At 51.8% G+C, this 19,804-nt stretch overlaps 1 protein-coding gene across 4 annotated transcripts in view; it reads left to right on the top strand.

Annotated features, from left to right (window-relative positions):
* RPS6KA1 (ribosomal protein S6 kinase A1) overlaps positions 1-18,970 on the top strand; it is a 34,942-nt gene extending 15,972 nt beyond the window's left edge. For all 4 annotated transcript variants that reach the window (XM_074377086.1, XM_074377085.1, XM_010948013.3 and 1 more), the window contains 18 exons: positions 421-501; positions 684-763; positions 1,835-1,941; positions 2,614-2,651; positions 2,996-3,138; positions 3,543-3,613; positions 3,926-4,014; positions 5,016-5,080; positions 5,336-5,438; positions 6,909-7,039; positions 8,170-8,295; positions 8,512-8,601; positions 8,960-9,118; positions 15,658-15,819; positions 16,069-16,145; positions 16,423-16,540; positions 17,531-17,668; positions 18,022-18,970. In XM_074377086.1, the coding sequence (XP_074233187.1) occupies positions 421-501; positions 684-763; positions 1,835-1,941; positions 2,614-2,651; positions 2,996-3,138; positions 3,543-3,613; positions 3,926-4,014; positions 5,016-5,080; positions 5,336-5,438; positions 6,909-7,039; positions 8,170-8,295; positions 8,512-8,601; positions 8,960-9,118; positions 15,658-15,819; positions 16,069-16,145; positions 16,423-16,540; positions 17,531-17,668; positions 18,022-18,144 (1,901 nt within the window). In that variant the 3' untranslated portion in view covers positions 18,145-18,970. The remainder of the gene's footprint in view (positions 1-420; positions 502-683; positions 764-1,834; positions 1,942-2,613; positions 2,652-2,995; positions 3,139-3,542; positions 3,614-3,925; positions 4,015-5,015; positions 5,081-5,335; positions 5,439-6,908; positions 7,040-8,169; positions 8,296-8,511; positions 8,602-8,959; positions 9,119-15,657; positions 15,820-16,068; positions 16,146-16,422; positions 16,541-17,530; positions 17,669-18,021) is intronic.
* Positions 18,971-19,804: the final 834 nt, after the last annotated feature.

Here is a 19,804-nt window from a genome sequence, read left to right as displayed (position 1 = left end):
CAGAATTGCCTAGCATCTTTTACTCTGTAAAAAAGTAAAAAAAAGAAAAAAGTGTTTGTGGGATACTTGCTGAGACCCATGAGTCTGAATTTCAGGCCCAGGGAATCTGCCCCAGACTGGAATTGGGGACTTTTATGCTAGATGGAGAGGGAGCTGATGAAGGCTCTCAGGGGAAGCCACAGGGGCAGAGGCTAAGGGCACACAGGGAACAAGTTGCTAGACTGGCTGGATTGAATGGCCTCCTTGGGGTATGGTGAGAGACAGGGCTGGAGAGATGGGCAGGGCACCAAGGGCCCAGCCCTGGGCACTGCCAAGAGATTTGAGAAACAAGTAGAAAAGAGATCCCTTCTTATTCAGGGCTGGGGGGATGGCTGTGTTGGGTGGCTAGGTTCTTGGTGACCGCCTTCCTCCTCTGGCCAGTGCGTGACCGTGTTCGGACCAAGATGGAGAGAGACATCCTGGCTGACGTAAACCATCCGTTTGTGGTGAAGCTGCACTATGGTGAGACCAGAGACCCTACCTGAGCTCCCACCCTACCTGCCAGCCTTTGCCCTTTGCCGGTGGGCTGCTGCCTTCGCTGTATGTTGCCCTGTCTGCCACCCAGCAGACCAAGGGAGCCAGGGGCAGAGGGGTAGGGCTCAGGGCCCAGCTGGCTCCACCATGGCCTCTTCCCCTCTCCCTAGCCTTCCAGACCGAGGGCAAACTCTATCTTATTCTGGACTTCCTGCGTGGTGGGGACCTCTTCACACGGCTCTCTAAGGAGGTGAGATAATGCCCCACTGCCAGAGGGCCCCAGGGTGGAGCTGGGGGGACAGTGAGGCCTCCCATCCCAGGGCTCTGTGAAGAACATGTCCGATGTGGCCTCAACCTCGGGCTCCCCAGGTCTGCCTAGCAGTCCCTGACCCACCCTGGGACAGAGCCCATTCCCTGGGAAAGCATCTGAAGGATTCCCTCAAGATGGACTGAGGAGGATCAGGCCCCAGATCTGATGCCACCCTGATTCCAGGAGCTAAGGGTGGCTGTCACCTCTTCACTTCCATTCTTTCAGGGCTTCCCTGGGCAGAGCTATGAGGATAGGGAGAAAGCTGGTTCTACCCAGGAAGCTAGATACTTGAACGTTATGTCCACCTGTTAACCAAAAGGATCTTAAACTGACATCCAAGAATTTGAGCCAGATGTAAAAATGAGACCATTAATATAACTTAAACTTCAGAACAGAACCAAATTTTTTTTAATTTTTAAAATGCTATTTTAATGTTTGAATAGGTAATACATGATTGCAAAGAAAAATATTCATTGAGAAGTCCTCCCATCCCAGCCCCCTCTACCCCCCCCATAGGTAAACATAAAAACATAAAAATTGGTTTCTTGTCTAAGCTTCCCATGTTTCTTTGGAAATACAAACCAATTCAATATGTGTTCTAAACCTTGACCCCTACTTTCATACATAAAAAGTATTATTTTGTATATGTACCTTGCACTTTTCAAGACAGTATGTCTCGGAGATGGATCCGTATCAGAACATGGAGGAACTAACTCCTTGTTCTAGTTTATGGCTGCATAGCGCTCCGTTATGTGGGGGAGAGACAGTTTATTCTAGTCTACCATTTGACCCTTCGGCTGTTTCCAGCCTTTTGCTATTTGCATTTCAATGCTACTGTGAGTCTGTGAGTGACTTGGATATTAGTCATTTCATTCTTCAAACTCCTTCATAAAGAGAAGGGTGAATGGCACTGGAATCTCTAAGGAAGGACCAGGGAGCTGCTGACTGCCCAGTGGCCCAGCTCCTGAGGAAGAAGCCATCCCAGCGGAAGCCTCTTCCCACCTATTGCAGGTTATGTTCACGGAGGAAGATGTGAAGTTTTACCTGGCCGAACTGGCCTTGGGCCTGGACCACCTGCACAGCCTAGGCATTATTTACAGAGACCTGAAGCCTGAGAAGTGAGTGAAGCCCCAGCCCCACCCAGCCTCCCCTAGCCTGACAGGGATGGGTCTGACTCCCCACAAGAAAGTCCTGCTCTTTTGGGGTGCCCCATGAATGGGCAGGTGGAGCAGAGTGGTGGTGGCAGCAGGCTTACTAGGGGGGCTGCCTGAACACTACTGCTACCATTACCAGGGGCCAGGCACCTCTGTGCCTGGGTGTTACCTCGATGCCACCATTAAAGGTCATTCCTTGGTATGACCCTCTCTGGAATTTTCCTTAGCACTTAAATATCCTCAAATGATAACTTGTGGGCCAGGGGCAGGTGCTGAGGTGGAAGGAAATGTGGCTTTAGAGTCAGGCAGACCCAAATTTAAGTCTCGTCTCCACCCTCTACAAGTTTTATGACCAGGGGGAGTTATTTAACCTCCCGGAGCCTTAGTTTCCTCATCGTTAGAATGGGGCCGTGGAAGTACCTACCTCACACAGTTGTTTCAAGAATTAGCTAAAAGGTAGGCAACAAACCCACACAGCACCGCCACCACCAGCTCCACCCACCCATTCATCAGAGGGACCTGGGCAGATCACCTTCTCTGGGCTGGGCCCAACCCCCTCAGCTCCCTTGGTGTCACCTGAATCAACCAAGGGCCCACAGCAGCTGAGGGGTCCTGACTCCCTTCTCTCCATTGCAGCATCCTTCTGGATGAGGAGGGCCACATCAAACTCACTGGTGAGTGGAGGGCACCTGCCCCCTTAGGTTTCAGGGGAGGGCAGGATGGACTTTTAATGGGCCTGGGCTGAGTGCTAGGGGATCTGTTCTTGAGAGGCTGTGCCAGGCACTTGGAAGTGGTCAAAGGCCCAGGCCTCAGACCTGGAATGGCCTAGGTTTGAATCCCAGTTCCCTACTGTGTGACCTTGGGCAAGTCACCTATCCTCTGTGGGCCTTAGCTTCCTCCTGAGTGTTATGGAGGTGATCCCCTCAGGCCTCTGGGCAGGGGGGATGAGTGTGCAGGGGTGGCAGTGAGGGAGGCAGGCAGGTCCTGAAGATGTGTCTTCTTACCCTCATTGCCACAGACTTCGGCTTGAGCAAGGAGGCCATTGACCACGAGAAGAAGGCCTATTCCTTCTGCGGAACGGTGGAGTACATGGCCCCCGAGGTTGTCAATCGCCAGGGTCACACCCACAGTGCAGACTGGTGGTCCTATGGAGTGTTGATGGTGAGTGCCCAGGCAGGGGTAAAGCATGCAGCCCAAGCCTTGGGCCTCAGTTTCCGCATCTGTATAGTCAAGGGTTGATGGTCTCTAAGGCTGTCCTCTTGTCCTCTCATAGCCAAGCTGGCCTCACCCTCCATCTAGCTGCAATTTCCTTCTGTGGGAGGACTCTCGGCTCTACCCCAGGTACCCCCAGCCCAGGACTGGACTTCTTCCCAGCCTCGGGTCATTAGTACCACTGCTCCTCGTGATCTGACTGACAGAGGGGAGGGGGCAGACACAATTCATGATCCAGGTGGACCTCCAATAGGCCAGCAAGAATCCTGGGAATGGAGCTACGTGGCCTAGGTGTGAGGAGGTGGGGCATGGGAGATGGGACCAGAACCTGAATAGACCTTTGTCCTCTGCAGTTTGAGATGCTGACAGGCTCCCTGCCCTTCCAAGGGAAGGACCGGAAGGAGACCATGACACTGATTCTGAAGTAAGCTCCGGCCCCTCACCTCAGGGTCTCCCTGACCCCTGATCCCAGTCTGGGGGCCAGAGTAACGCTCTATACCTGCCAGAGATTCCCCATCAATGAGACACTCCGCTGGGTCAAGCATTATGCTTTCCAGGGCTCCCTTGTCACCCATCAGGGCCTGTGGGAGGGAATCCCTTAAGTCTTTGGGAGGTAGGTGAGTGAGTGGATGGCTTGTCTGGACTGAGCTGGAAACTAGATCTGGACAGAGGCGGGAGCTAAGACAGGGTTTCTGGGGCGGGGCTCAGCCCTGATGAAACCCCGGGGCTGTTTCAGGGCGAAGCTAGGCATGCCCCAGTTTCTGAGCACGGAAGCCCAGAGCCTCCTGCGGGCCCTGTTCAAGCGGAATCCTGCCAACCGGCTCGGTAAGCAGCCCCAACTCAGGGGAGGGGAGCTGGGTACAGCTGTGGCCTAGGCCATGGGGCCACATCTGGGGCTGAAAGGGGCCGTTGTCCTTTGTTTGGGCAGACAATGCCGCCGGCCACCCTGCTTTCTGGCTCCATGTGTGGTGTTTGTGGCAGGGGGGGTGACCTGTGTGTGTGGGGAAGGCAGGAACTGAGTCATCTCCACTCCCCCTGGGGATGAGGACAGAGGCCCCCCCCACAGTTCCTCGGCCAAGGCTGCTGGCACAGGAGCAGGAGCACGAGCTCAGGCGTCAGAAGGCTCAGGTCCAGATCTCGGCCCCGTGTCAGGTCCCTACTGCTCGGCACACAGTGGTCCCTCCACAAATATTTGTTGAACAAATGAGTGCCATTTATGAGTGAAGTGACCCAAGGCAGTTGACTTCACCCCCCAGAGCCCCAGGTTCTCGTCTCCATGGGGGACAATGGTCTCAAGCTCTGTTGATTAAATGAAGTCGTGTGAACGTGCCAGTAGTAGTAGGTGCTTATTATGTGTTGGCTCCTGGGTTCACCTGGACCATTACTGGCTTTGTAAGGTCCTGTCCTGGTCCCTGGGGTTGAATGGAGCAAGAGCCTCTCTGGTGGCTGACAAGGGTAAAGGGATAAGAGCAGCAGAGATGAGGCCTGGGTTGGGAGAGAGGTGGGAGCCCTCTGCAGATCCTGAAACAGGTTCAACCTCTGTCCTGACTGTGTGGCCTTGGACTAGTTGCTGAGCCTCTCCTCTGGGTCTTCCTTCTCCCATCAGTACTTTGGAACTTGATCATAAAGGGGCCCCAGAAAGTGGAAAATGCTGAGTGGGCAATAGGCCTTGGGGTGATGCCTGGATGGATTTGGGGCAGCGTGAGCCTAGCCTCCCTCCTGCTTCAGCCACTGGTCCCAGACCACAGTGAGGCCACTTGGCAGACAGGGTGGGTGTCTGGAGGTTGGAGCATCCAGGGGCAGACACCTCATCTGGGCTCTTTCAGGCTCCGGCCCTGATGGGGCAGAGGAAATCAAGCGGCATGTCTTCTACTCCACCATTGACTGGAATGTGAGTGTGTCTGTCCACCCCAGAGCCCCATTCAGAGCTTCAGCTGTGGTGGGAGGGAGCTTCTACCGACTGGAGCCTCACATGTGGAGCAGAGGTGACAGCATGGCCTTAGAGACACGGGCTGGTCTCCCAAGGGCGAGCAGTTATGCTCTGTCTGCATAGCCTGTGCTCCAGGCCATTACCTCCTCCTGCATGGGGCTGCTGGCGGGCTCTGGGGGTGCCACAGTGACCAGGGTGCCCACCCCCACCTTGCAGAAGCTGTACCGGCGTGAGATCAAGCCACCCTTCAAGCCAGCTGTGGCACAACCCGATGACACCTTCTACTTTGACACTGAGTTTACATCCCGCACGCCCAAGGGTGCGTTCCTTGTCTGGTTTGTCTTTGGCTGGTGTAGGATGGATGCAGGGACTTGGGGGCCCCTTGGGACTTAGAAGTGGTCAGGACTCTGGCAGGCCCAGGTGTGTGGGCAGGCAGGCGGGTGGGTCTGACTCTTTGTCCCCATCTCATTCTGCCTGGCTCTCCCACTCCAGGGCTCTGTGGGCCTCTTTGTGCCTGGGTGAGGGGGTGGGGGTGAGTGGGTGGTTAAGGCCACAATAGAAAAGTCAGAACCCTTGCCTGGGGCATCTTTAGCCCACTGGGAAGACCAAACCCATCAGGCTCACATTTTCATCAGGGCTAAAGAATCTGACCCAGCAAAAACATGAGGTGGAGACAGTCTGGGAGAGCAGAGGTGACAGCGCCCACAGGTCAGGGGCAAGTGTGGGAATCAGCTTGAGCTGCTCTGACCTCTGGGCTTCAGTGTACTCATCTGGAACATGGGCTCAGCCACAGACCCACTTAGTCCATGGGGTTACTGCTAGAAGCCAAGGAGGGGGCTTCTTAGAGGGAACTTGGTAAATCCAGTATTTCGGCCAGGTACTGGAGAAGAGTGTTTGTTCTGGAAGGCCTCCTGGAGGGGCAGGTTTTAGCAGAGGGGCTGCTTTTCTCACTGTGTCTTACACATCTCTGATGTTAGAGAGCTTAGCATTTCTCTGCTAACATTTCTCTGCCCAGTCTGTCCCATGTTTATTTATCTGACAGATGTGTACCAACCAGGTCCCTACTGTGCACCAGCCATGGGGGGATTGATGATGAACAAGACAGACCCAGGCCCTGCCTTCATATGGCTCAGGCTCTAGTGGGGCTTGAAGAGATGTGAGCACAGCTACTGGGCAGCATGGCAAGTGCCCCTTAATAGGGGCAAGGGGCGGAGGAGCAGCATCAGGCCAGATTCTTCAGACGAGAGTGTGTAAGCTAAGCCTCAAAGGGTGGACCAGGAGTGGATTGTCTGGTTAGCAGGAGCAGCATATGCAGTGGCTCAGAGTCTCTCGTAGGGATCTGAGACGCCTCGCATGGCTGAGCCCTGAAGTGGGGAGAGAGGAGGCTAAGATCACAAGTACCTCAGTTGCCACCTGAGGGCAGAGGGGAGCATTTAAAGGGTACAGGCAAGGGGTAGATTTGTGGTGGAACTATCCCTCTGGCTGCTGCACGGGAGATGGACCCAAAGGGGCAGACCAGAGGCAGGGAGGCCTCCAGGAAGGGATGAAGTGTCTTGGCCTGGGCCGGGTGGTGGATGTAAGGGTCTTTATGTTCCTTGTGTGTCAGGGCTGGGCTGGTCTAAGCACACATGGACCGGTGGGCTAACTAAGGCTGAGGATGAGGGGCCCTGCACAGGCTCCCACCACAGCCAGCTGCTGAGACAGGCCTGGAAGACCTGTGGTCCACTTTGCTGGGCTACCTTGGGTCAAGGGTACCTCCTCCGCTCACATCCCCCTCCTGCCCCTGCAGACTCCCCAGGCATCCCCCCCAGTGCTGGTGCCCATCAGCTGTTTCGTGGCTTCAGCTTCGTGGCTACTGGCCTAATGGAGGACGATGGCAAGTCTCGGGCTGCGCAGGCTCCCCTGCACTCGGTGGTACAGGTGAGGGACAGGAGACTGCTGCTCAGTTGTCCTTTTCCACCTATAAGGCTCCAGGGCAGAACAGCTGAGAACACAGGCTCTGGACTTGGGTAGGCCTGGGTTCAAACCTTGATGCCACCATGGAGCCCATTGGGCCTCCTGCCTCCTTGAGCCTCAGTTTCCCCATCTGTAAAACAAGAATGACAGCATGTATATAAATTTCCTGATACAGAGCCAGGACATTGTAAGGCCTGGATAAATGCCTGGGAGTGCCCAGGGTGGTGGTGCTGGGGGTGTCAGGTCCTGACAGGGATAGGTAGGTGTCAGGGCACTCGTGCCTCCCATTTCTACACTTTCCCAGCTCCATAGGAAATTTAGAGTTGAGACCCAAGAACACAGACTCTGAAGTTCATTGCCTGTGTTCAGGGCTTCCAAGGTCAGGAACTGCTTCCTCATCTGTAAATGGGGATGATGATAGAACCTGTCTCCAAGGGTTGTTTCGAGGATTATGGGAGTTAATGTGTGTAAAGTTAAGGTGACTGTGTGATTTATTTTCCAGCTGGAATATCTTGGTTCCAGACAAATATTAAACCAGACTGGATGTGAGGATGACAGGCATAAACCAGGGTTGTCCATGGGCTGTGTGGGTCACCCGGTGAAAAGTGCTGGGAATCATGCCTGCCACACATTAAGCACCATAGAAGCACTTGATACTGTTAATGTCTCAGAGCCTTGAGATACCCCACAAGGTGGGCTCTGTCATCCAGAAAGGGAGACAGCTCACCAAAGCCACAGTAAGTGGCAGAGCTGGGACCCAGCTCAGGGCTCCTGCATCCCTCTCAGGCCTGCCTGGTCTTCTCAGAGCCTCAGACCACTCCATGTGTCTGTTGTAGCTCGTTGTCTGCCCCCTCCAGCAGCCCCTAACCACAGACTGCAGCCCAGGTAGCCTAGAGCCAGTGAGTGTGCCCATTACATTGTGTAGAAAACTGAGGCCCAGAGAGGGGCAGATACTTGCCTGAGGTCACACAGCCAACATTCCATAACAGCCCTCCTGGCTGATATGGAACCATTTCTACTGAGCCAGTAGGTTCTGGGAGTCGACCCTTGAATTCAAGAGCAGAGGGTCAGTCCCACCTTTTGGTCTCCTGCAGCAACTACATGGGAAGAACCTGGTTTTTAGCGATGGCTACGTGGTAAAGGAAACGATTGGTGTGGGCTCCTACTCTGAGTGCAAGCGCTGTGTCCACAAGGCCACCAACATGGAGTATGCTGTCAAGGTGGGCCTCCTGACCATGGCCGGGAACGCTGGGCTAGGGCTGGGGTGGGGGCAGTGTAGCCCCAGCCCTTTGGTCAGGGAGGTTGGTGCCTCAGACTCTGTGGATGGGCGAAAGGTGTGCAGCTGAGACTCCATGCCCTGCAGTGTGGGCTCTGTGGCAGGGAGGGACTTTGGAGTCTGTCCCCCTTACACTGCCACATGCACCCCCTTTCCTCAGGTCATCGACAAGAGCAAGCGAGATCCCTCAGAAGAGATTGAGATTCTTCTGCGGTATGGGCAGCACCCCAACATCATCACTCTGAAAGATGTGAGTGGGGGTCCTTGAGAAGGATGGGGGCTGGAGCACTTGACTCCAGGATTGGTCTCAGGCTGCCATTCCTTTGACTTTTGATCCTCCTCCTCTGCTCATGGATGGGGAGGTCCCTTGGTGCCTCTAGTCTAGCTGTCCCCAGGAGCACTCTCTGAGAGCTTTCCTGCTCATCAAGGGGACAGAGCTAGCATCTTCCTTTCCAGGGAGGACAGGGGCCCAGATAGGTGAACGCCCTGCCAAGTGACTGAAGCACAGAGCATAGCACATGCCCAAGGCTCATGGCCTGGTGAACTGCTGACCAAGGGGCCCAGGCCTGGCATCGAGGGGAGGGGCCTGATGGTGAGGTCTCTGGCAGGTGTATGATGATGGCAAACACGTGTACCTGGTGACAGAGCTGATGCGGGGAGGGGAGCTGCTGGACAAGATCCTACGGCAGAAATTCTTCTCGGAGCGTGAGGCCAGCTTCGTCCTGCACACCATCAGCAAGACAGTGGAATATCTGCACTCCCAAGGGGTAAGCCTTGCGTAGGGGGCACCGAGTGGGTGTGGGGGCTGCCAGGGGTCATACCATCAGCAGAGTGCATAAACCATAGGTCACCCAGGCAGAGGGAGTCTTCAGCCAGACAGACAGAGGGGAGACTAGGGATGGGTGATTGAGCAAGTAGTTGGACAGAAGGAAGGAAGGGAGGGAGGGAGGTAGGCAGAGATGAGGCCGAATTGTGAAAAGGAACATTTTTTCAGTACCTAGGCAGGCGTCATGCTAAATTCTCTCCTTACATTATCTCAATTGATGTTCACAACAATCCTATTCAGTAGGTGCTGTTACTGGCCTCACTTTAGAGGTGAGACGTCTGAGGCTCAGAGATGTGAGTTCACTTGCCCAAGGTCACACAGCCCGGGAAGAATGGAGCCAGAATGTCTGTCTGAGGAACTTGGGTGGAGAACTACAGATGGGAGTGGGTTTTTGAGTTAGGAAGCAGCAGGATCACTGTGGGAGCTATAAGGCTTCATGGAGGTGAACCTGGCCATGGGTTCGGCTGTTAGAACAGAGGAAGTAGATGTAGGAGGAAATGCTGCTGGAAACACAGAGGAGTTGTATGTCCAAATGGTAGAAACTGGCCTTTATCACTGCAGAAGGTGGAGCTGGAAAAGGTCCCTATAGGTATCAAAGCCAAAAACAGAGTCAGCATGAGTTTCTGTCTGGACGAGGTGATGTTTTAGTGGGGGTTAAGGATGAGGCTCTGGAATCAGACTGGCTGTGTCCAGGTCCTGTGTGTGAGTTTGGGAAAGCCTCTCACCTCTCTGTGCCGCTTCCTCATCTGCAAACTCATGGTAAAAGAGCTGCCCCCTCACAGGGTGGATGTGGAATGAAGCGAGTGCTGTGCTGGGTGAGCACTACCCAGTGCAGTCCCATGAAAAAGGCCACAGGAATGTTAGGGGGAAATAGGACCAGATCATTGCTATGCCTTTTTTAACATTAGCTTTTTAGTACAAAATTTTCAAACATGTACGAAACTATAAGAATAGTGTAATGAACCCCCAGATACCAGATTCAAGAATTATCAAGATTTTTACCTCCCTCCCTTCTTTCTTCCTTCCCTCTCCTTTCTTTCCCTTTCTCTCTGTTTTCTATTTTCTTTCTTTTTTTATTGTTGCTGAAATATTTTCCCCAACTTTTTATTGAGGAAAAAGTTCAAACCTGTAGAAAAAATTAAAATAATAGTATAATGAAAAACATTTCCCTTTTAGATTCACCAAATCTTAACAGTCAACCACATTTGCTTTCTCTTTTTCTATCTTTCTCTATATATATACAAGTATATACATATATTTTTTTATGGGTGCATTTAAAAAAAAGTTGCAGACATTAGGACACTTGACCCATAAATACCTATAATTAAAGTATTTTAAAACCTATCTCAGCCCTCACATCATCTTAGTTCTATATCTATGCCTCTAAAAAAGGCAAACATTTTCTTTCATAACAACTAACAAAATTAACAATTCCTTGTTTTCACATAGTACCCAGTCAATAGCATGTTTCGTTTATGGTCCTTTCAAAAATGCCTTTCTGTGATTAGTTTATTGGACTCACAAGTTCAATCTCTGCAAATCCATACCTTTCGTTCCCTTGTTATACCCCTTAAGTCTCTTTTGTAAAACTGAGATAAAATTTGAGTACAGTAGGTCTTAAGTGTCCAATTGGATGAGTTTTGTTAAATGTGTATATCCATGTCACCTCCATAGTAAAAACTCCCTTTTTTCCTGCATGTAATACATTTTATTTTACTTTATTTTTTATAGAAAGTATAGTTGATACCTCCCTTTTTGAAGAGAGCAGTTCTGTGGGATGTTCCACATTCTGAATGTGTCTGTTTGCTTCCTTGTAGTATCATTTTAATTGATTTTTCTGTTGCCTATATTTCCTGTAAACTGTAAGGTGCTCCAAAGTCTTAATTAGATTCAGCTTCAACTTCTTTTTGGGAGTGAGGAGTGAAAAACACTTCATGGGTGCAGTGTGCTCCATACGGCATCACGTCCACGAGCACAGCATTCCGTTAGGCATCAGTCATGTCGGGGGGTAACAGTCTGGGGATGGGTGTATGGGTGGCAGGCAGTGGGTGGGCCTGAGGTGTATCATCAAGATACTCACCAGCCCTTCATGCAATGGTTTCATCCTTGCAGGACCTTTGCCTAAATCAGTCATTTCATTAGGGTTTGCAGAAATAGCAGTGTCTGATTCTGTCTAACTTATTAGGAGGGATTCTCTTGTGAAAAAGAACTTTACCTCATAACCAGAGCTTCAGTTTGGTTACTGCGTGAACTGTTAATGGTCATGTTTGAAGTGGTTTTGTTTTTTGAAATGGCCACTGCAAACAGACTGATATGTAAATATGTCAGGTTAGACAGTAAATGTGTTTCCTTTTCCTGTTTTTGTTCTCAAATGAATGCTAGCTGAATTTACCCCCAAGAAGATTTAGAAGACAGAGCTGAAGCAGTGAGTTTCCAGTGGGCCGCCTAAAGCTCAGAGAAGGGACAGGCTTTCCAGAGTGGGAGCTGCCTCCCAAAGTAGTGAGCTCTCCATTAGGGATAGGTGAGCTCCAAGCACACACTCTGTGCAGGTGTTATGGGAGAAAACTGTTCCTTTCCCAAAGAAAATCTTTAGGATTTTGGAGTCTGTGGGTCTCCAAAGTTTTTGGCCCTTTCCCAATACCAGGGACAGATGATGAAGGAGTGGGATGCTCTGGTTGAGGTATCTGGAGGGAGATTCTCTGGGCCATTTTCACTTTGGCAGCAACCGTGGTCTCGAAGCCGGGAATCTTACAAGAGCCAAGGAATGGGAAGAGGGTGACCAGGAGCAGGGTCCGCTGGGACTTCCTGTTAGTTTTAACGCTATCTTATCTTTCTATTGAAATAGCGCATAAACACAAATCATCATATACAAGTCAATAAATCTTCAAAAAGTGAATACGCCCAGGTAACCAGCACGCAGATCAAGAAACAAAGCATTTCCAGTTCTGCCCAACCCCCTCACACCCCTTCCAGTCCCTGCCCCAAGGATAACCATTCTAAACGAACTTCTAATTTGATATAAACATGCTCTTCTATATCTGACTTCTGCTACTCAGCACTCTTTCTCTGAGATTCACCCATGATGTCATGTGGCTGCAGCTCACTCATTCTCATTGCCGTGCGGTTTCTGCTGTATGAACAGACCACAATTTAATTGTCCCTTCTGCTGTTAATGGACATGAGGTTGTTACCAGTTTTGATTATGACGAATAATGCTGCTTTGACATCCCTGCATTCATCTTTGGTGAACACATGTCCATTTAACAGTGGGTGTAAACCTAACAGTGGAATTGCTGGGTCAGAGTATGTGTGTATGTTCACCATACTATGATGTAGTAGATGTCAGTTTTGCAAAGCTGTTTTACCAGTTTTCCCCCAGAAGCGTGAGAATTTTGGTTCTCGCCAACACTTGGTATTTTCCATCTTTTTAGTCATAGTCATTCCAGGAGATGAGTAGTAGCTCATAGTGGTTTTAACTTGTGTTTCCCTGATGACTGATGAAGTTGAGCACCTCTTCATGGGTTTATTGCCATTTGGACAGCCCCTTTTATGGGATGCCTGTTCAAGTCTTTGGTCCATTTAAAAAAAATTGGATTGTCTACCTTTTTCATCTTATTTTGCAAGAGTACTTTGTTTAATACTTGGAGCCCTTTCAAGTCTCTAGCTTCCCCCAGCATGCCTGGGACAGCCTGTTTGAGAACTCAGTAGGGCTTCACACTGTGACTTCTCTGTTTAACCAGATGACTTACATAGAAAAGTTTTATCTTTTTTGTGTGTGTGTGTGTGGCTGGTCACAGGCACTTCCTCCAGTGACGCTGATGATGACAAAGATGCTGTGGCTGATGCTGGCAGCTAGCACCACATAGCACTTTACACAGGCCACACAGAGTCCTAAGCTCTTTATGTATCAACTCATTTAATTGTTCCAATGAACCTATGAAGAAGGTATTATCATCTTGCCCATTTTATAGGTGAGGGAGCAGAGGTTCTGGGAGCTTAAGAAAAAGTCTCATAAAAGCTGAAGTGGCTTCAGAGAGTGTGCTGCTGACTTGTGTGTGTCTGATGCTGCTCTGGACAGCATCTGTCTTCTCGTCTTCCTGTCTTTCTTGTCCTCTAATTTTTAAGTGCTTCTCAACAGGCACTCACTGTATCTTAACATCCAGCTTGCTGGTGGGGTTCAGCCCCAGGGAGGGCTGGGGTTACTATGACAGCAGCTGCCATTTTCCAAGTCCTGTGCTAAATATCCCTGGTGCATAACTCAAATACTGCTTCCTATAATCCTGGGGACTGAGCACCTTATCAGCCCCATTTTACAGATGAGAAAACCAAGAGCTAGAGAAGTAAAATGACACGCCAAGATCACACAGCTGTTCCTTAGTAAAGCCAGGTTTCACACTCAGGCCTGTCTGCCTCCTAACTGAAATCACAGCTCCAGAGAGGCCACAACCTGTTGACTCAGTGGCTGTGTTTGGCCTCACACATACTTTGTTTGGCTTGCACAATGCGTGTGTTTTCTTGGTTGGGATTTGGTTTGGTACTGTGGCTGGTTTAGAATCCTGGGCCTGAGTTGCTGCATGGTGACTGTCAGCTGGAGTGAGCTGCATCTGCCCTTGAGCCTGGTTGGTATGGCTCAGCTGGGGCTATGCAAGGACCATCTCATAAAGCCAACTAATATGCCAGATGCAGTTGATCTTACCTGCAAGGTCTCTATGTGTTTCTGAGATGTGATTCCTTCATTCATTGCACAAAGTTCACATAGCACTTGCTCTGTGTGAGGCCCTGTGCTGCGTGTGGGGGTGATGAGCAGGCTTTCCATAGACTGATACGGTCATTTATGGCCTAAGGAGCCCCCACTGACCTGAGTTCAGGGCGCTTGAATCGTGTGGTGGACAGTGAGGCTGGAACAGGTAGCTGAGCCTCCCACACCAGGATGGGGACTCGAGGCTTTATCTTTCAGGTGGTAGGGAGCCACTGAAGGTTTTGGACAATGCCCAGGAAGGTACCATGAGTTCATGGGAGGAGGAGCAAGAGGGTGAGATGAGTTTAGCCTGGGATGTGCTGGGTTTAGGGTCTCTGGAACATTCAGTGGTTGCTGTCTGGTTAAGCGGCTATATGAGCCTGCAGTCAGGAACGTTCTGGGTTAGGGTTAGAAATCTGAGAGTTGTTGACAATTAGGTGACAGTTAGAGGAGTGACTATGAATAGAACCATGCCAGGGGGAGAGGGAGGGATGAAAAGTTAAGTAGAGTGGTTCAGCCCCCTCAGGTTACAGATAAGCAGATGGGGCCAGAGGAAAGTCATTTGCTTGAGGCCTCAATAGTAAGTGTCATTCATCCATTCCTTCAGCAAATATTTGTAAAATACCTACTATGTGCTAGAAATGATTCTGAATGCTGGGATACAGCAGTCAGCAAAACACCCATGGAGCTTACTTTCCATGGTTGGATCCAGAAAACAGTTAAGTAAATATTGTGTCCAATGGTGGTAAATGCTGTGGATTAAAATAAAGCAGGGTGAGGAGACTAAGGAGTGCTGGTTTGTGATTGCTATTTTATGTGAAATGGTCCAGGGAAGGCCTCGCTGATAAGGTGACATCTGAGCTGAGACCTGAAAGAAACAAGAGAATCAGCCAGGCAGATGAGGGAAGGGTGTGAAGGGTGTTCCAAGAAGAGTGAACAGCATGTGCAGACACCCTGAGGCAGGAAGGAGCGTGCTTGGCATGTTGAAGGAAGAGCAAAGAGGCTGGTGTGGCCGAAGCCAGCTGAGCAAGGAGGAGACTGCTAGGGGACCAGAGAGTGCAAGAGATGTGAGTAAGGGCGGGGGAAACATCAGGTGGGGCCACCTGGCCCCGTTATGAAGACTTTTCCTCTTAGAAGGGGAACCACTGGAGGATTTCAAGCCAAGATGACAAGATCTGACTTACAGAATCACTCTGGCTTCTCTGTTTAAAACAGGCTGTAGGAGGCAGGGGTGGAAGCAGGGAGAACAGTTAGGAGGTGGTTGCCATAATCCAGGGGAGGATTGATGGTGGCTGGGATCAGAATGCTGCCAGTAGTGGGCCGGGAAGTGATTGGGCTCTGGATATATTTTAATGGTACAGCCAACAGAATTTGCTAATGGACTGATTGAAGAATATGAGAGAGAGAGAAAAAAAAAAAAAGGAATTGAGAATGACTCTTAAGATTTTGACCCAAGCAATAGGAAGGATGGAGTTGCCATTAGGTTGAGATTGTATGACACGCAGATTTCAGCGTGGATGGGTGAAGTTAGAACTGCCTTGCAGACACTGACATAGAGGTTTCAAATTGGTAGTACCAGGAGCCTTAAGGCCCCTTTTCAGCTCCTTCCCCTCCTTTCAGATTCTGAGTCCTTCTGCCCCCTTCTCTGGGACCATCTTCCTAAGTCTCCCATCCATGGCAGCTGACCTGGGCGACTGGCAGCCTGCCCACATTGGGAACTGACCCGGGCACTCTGCCCCCAGGTTGTGCACAGGGACCTCAAGCCCAGCAACATCCTGTATGTGGATGAGTCTGGGAACCCCGAGTGCCTGCGCATCTGCGACTTTGGCTTCGCCAAGCAGCTGCGGGCTGAGAATGGGCTCCTCATGACACCTTGCTACACCGCCAACTTCGTGGCACCCGAGGTGAGTGGCTTGGCCCCTTCAGCTGTAAGAGTGAGGGGACCTGTCACAGGAGGCCTTGTGTCCCTCCCTTCTAGAGGCCCCACACTGCCCCGGACTCCAGTCTCTGTGGCTTTGGCCCAGGTACTAAGGAAGGATCAGCCCTCACCTGGGGCCCTTGTCCTACCCTTTAGGGAGTAGCAGGCAAGCATATGGGGCCATTCATCGCTGCCCCTCAGACTGACCACCCTCCCCTGCCTCGCTTCCTGCCAGGTGCTGAAGCGCCAGGGCTATGATGAGGGCTGCGACATCTGGAGCCTGGGCATTCTGCTGTATACCATGCTGGCGGGGTGAGTGCCCCACTGCCTGGATCCCCCTCGCCCCCACCCCTCCTCCAGCCCTAGTGTACAGGCTAGGGTGCTGCTTGTCTGATGGGAGAAACTCAGCCCTGCCTCAGGAAGGTCTGAAGATAGGGACATGGCCCTGCCCTTGGGAGCTCCACCTTGAGGAGGAAGGGGCCGCCCTTGGGAACACCCAGTCTGAAGGAGGAGACACAGTCCCCCAACCCACACTGGCCCCAGGATGGAGGCCAGAGGCTATACCCAGACTGGGTGGACTTTTCTTCAGATATACTCCATTTGCCAACGGACCCAGTGACACACCAGAGGAAATCCTGACCCGGATCGGCAGTGGGAAGTTCACCCTCAGCGGGGGAAATTGGAACACAGTTTCAGACACAGCCAAAGTGAGTCTGCAAGGCCCGAACCCGGCTCATTTAGGGGTGGGGAGGCAGAGTCCCATCCCAGGGCTTTTTAGCATTTCACGAACAGGTGACCTGCAGCTTCATTTCTTTAAGTGGAAAATCCCACAAATCTCTGTTACTATATTTTTCCAAATTAAAGATTCCCAGGCAGACTGCTCCCCACCCCTTGTTTGGACAACTTGGGGAACATTCACTGGCCCTTCCCGTGTTCTGAGCCCTGAAGGGGGACAGAGGGCTGCATAATTACAGCCCCTGATTTGTGGGAACTTAGCGTGGAGGGAGATACAGGCTTGCACACAAAGAACTGAGATGCCAGGTGCAGAGAGTGGCAGGGCCTCCTGGCTAGGGGTACAGGCAGTGGAGGCACAGAGCAGACAGAGCTACTGGCCACGCCAAGCAGAGAGGCCTTTCCAGCAGAGGGAACATCTGAGCTTTCAATATTAGCAACAGATTCCAGTTATGGGAACCTCTGTGTCAGACACTGGGTTGAGCCCTTAAGGAACAATACCACCTCACAGTGACCTTATGAGTCAGGCATTGCAGTTATTCTGTTTCTCAGAGGGGAAACTGAGGCCCGGAGAGTTGAAGTAACTTGCTCAGTTGAAGGATGTGCAGTTGATGAGCAGAAGAGTCAGGCTTTGAACCTGCCCAGCCCCAACCTTAGGTTCTTCCCACCTTCCTGCATGGCTTCTAGAAGGTGAAGGAGAAAGGAAAGGGCCTTCCAGGAAGCAGTCCCAAAGAAGGGCACATGCTCAGGGAGGCCCTGGAGTGGTCTGAGAGTGGATCACGGGGTCTACTGCAAGGGTTCAGGCAGGAGGTGGCAGGAAGGCAGCTATGCTCACCACTATACCACCAACACTGCACTGGGAGACGGCAGGAGATGGTTGCCTTACCCATTCCCCATCAGCAGGATACAGCTGTCTGCTCCCTGCTAGCTCCTCCCACCAACCTCCTAACCTGCTGTTCCCCCAGGACCTGGTGTCCAAGATGCTACACGTGGACCCCCACCAGCGCCTCACAGCCAAGCAGGTCCTGCAGCACCCATGGATCACCCAGAAAGACAAGCTTCCCCAGAGCCAGCTGTCCCACCAGGACCTGCAGCTGGTTAAGGTACAGCCACCTTGACTGCCAGGCATCTAGGGGCCCAGGCCAAGGTTCCATGGGGAAGGACTTGGGGTGGCAGAGCCAGGAGATGCCATGTCTGTCTCTCTCCAGGGAACCTTAGCCTGACATGCAGGGGTGTCAACAGTGTACTCATGGGTCCCCAGTCCTCTGGAGGGCACAGCCTCTGACCTCTGAAGCCTCCAGTCTGATGGAGGAGGCAGGACTAATAACCATGATGAACCACCAAGATGGAGTAACAGGGGATTGGGTGGGCTGTGGAACACTGAGAGGGGCTGGTCCAGGCCTGGAACACATGTCCCTCCCATCATCATGAACTGACCTGCCACCTTCTCCCCCAGGGAGCCATGGCAGCTACATACTCTGCGCTCAACAGCTCCAAGCCCACCCCTCAGCTGAAGCCCATCGAGTCGTCTATCCTGGCCCAGCGGCGGGTGAGGAAGCTGCCGTCCACCACCCTGTGAAGGGCCAGAGCATCCAGGCTGCAGGGCGGTGCTAGCTCTATGAAAGCAGCATACTTCCCAGAGGGAGTGGGCCTGAGTCACAGGGCCAGAGGAAGCGGAGCCCTGAGGGGCCCAGGAAGCAGCCAGCCCAGGTCACCCCAGTGAGGGTGTGAGAAGTGCCTTCTCTTTCCCTAGGACGGATTCTTCTCGGCTCAGGCTCTGCTGGCTGAAATCGATTCACTGTACAAACTCTTATCTTTTTTAAGGAAAAAATGGCATCAACCACCATGGATTTTTACAAGATCCATTTGCCTTTCTGGGAGCAGAAAGCCAGTGCATCCCCAGGAGGGGCAGTGAGTCACACTAGGGCTCTCTGTGTCTGAGACTCCTTAGAGCATCTTTGGGGTGTCCCCTAGGGGACCCCCCATGTTTGGCCACCTGTAGCCATCTGCACTCACCTCCAAGGCAGTCCAGCATCACCTTCCAGAGCCCTTGGCTGTTTAGCGGAACTTACTCTATCCCCAGTCAGCTCCTTCTCTGTCCTGCTGGGAGGTCTGGAACCACTTCCTGCTAGAGAGGACCAGGGCCCCGTGGCTCCCAGCTCCAGGCACCAGCATCCCCATTGGCCCCACCAGTGGGTCCCCTGCAGTCAGGTTGGGCAGCCCCTGGAGGAGGATTCGGAAAGCACTTTTTGGCTGACTTCTGTTGGAGTCTGCCACTGAACAGAGTTCACAGGAGGCCTGTGGGGCAGGCTAAGGGGGCAGGGGCTTTTTTCATTTCTTCCTCAGCTGGTAACTCAGGGTTCATCTGTCCATGGCCTTTCTAATAAACTTACAGTTGAGTTGAAGCATGCTCGCCTCCACTCTTCATCCCTGGATTTGCCCTCCCTCTGCTCTTAGGTGTTCAGGACTTTGGCAGTGACAAGTAGTGGACCAGGGCCAGTTAGCCCAGCTGCTTGGAGCTCTGTTGGGGAGCATGTGGGAGTCCCGCTGGCCCTGCCCGCACATTCCTGCCAGGGATTCCATTATGGTGTTGATAACAGTAATGGGGTTATTAGCCACCGGTGACCGAGTGCTGGGTACTGTGCCTGGGCCTTGCTTGTACTTCTCATTTAATCTTAATAACCCTGTGAAGTAGATGCTGTCATTATTACTATCCCTGCTTAAGAGATGGGGAAACTGAGGCTCAGAGAGGTAATGACATTTCCTCACATAATAAATTTTTTCTGAGTACCTATTCTGGCTCTGTTCCAGAAGCTGGTGAACCAAGTAGAAAACAAGGTCATTGTTTTCCTGGGTCTTGTTTCCTAGTGGGGAAACAGACAAAGGTCAGCTGCTGATGTGACTTGCAGAGTTACATTAGGGTCAGATATGGGGTGATCAAGGAGAAGGCCTCTTAGGTAAGGAGACCCAGAAACCGAGATCTGAATGATGAGAAAGGCCCAGCCAGGACCAGAAGGCAGAGGGCAGTGTCCGGACAAAGGCCCCAAGGGGGAAAGAGACTGGGCTTGCTCAGGGACTGGAGAGAAGTCATCGCTGCTGCGGTCCAGGGGTTTGCACAAGATGAAGTTTGGGAAGGAGGGCAGGGGCCAGGCATGCTGGGCTTTGTAGGCTAGAGTAAGGAGTTAGGATTTAATTCTAAGTGATACGTAAGCTCCTAGAAGAATTTAATGAAGCAGGAA

This window comes from Camelus bactrianus, chromosome 13 (assembly GCF_048773025.1).
Source record: "Camelus bactrianus isolate YW-2024 breed Bactrian camel chromosome 13, ASM4877302v1, whole genome shotgun sequence".
NCBI classification, from domain to species: Eukaryota; Metazoa; Chordata; class Mammalia; order Artiodactyla; family Camelidae; genus Camelus; species Camelus bactrianus.
Note: the sequence above shows the minus strand (reverse complement) of the source record. Positions and strands in the feature narration are given on the sequence as shown.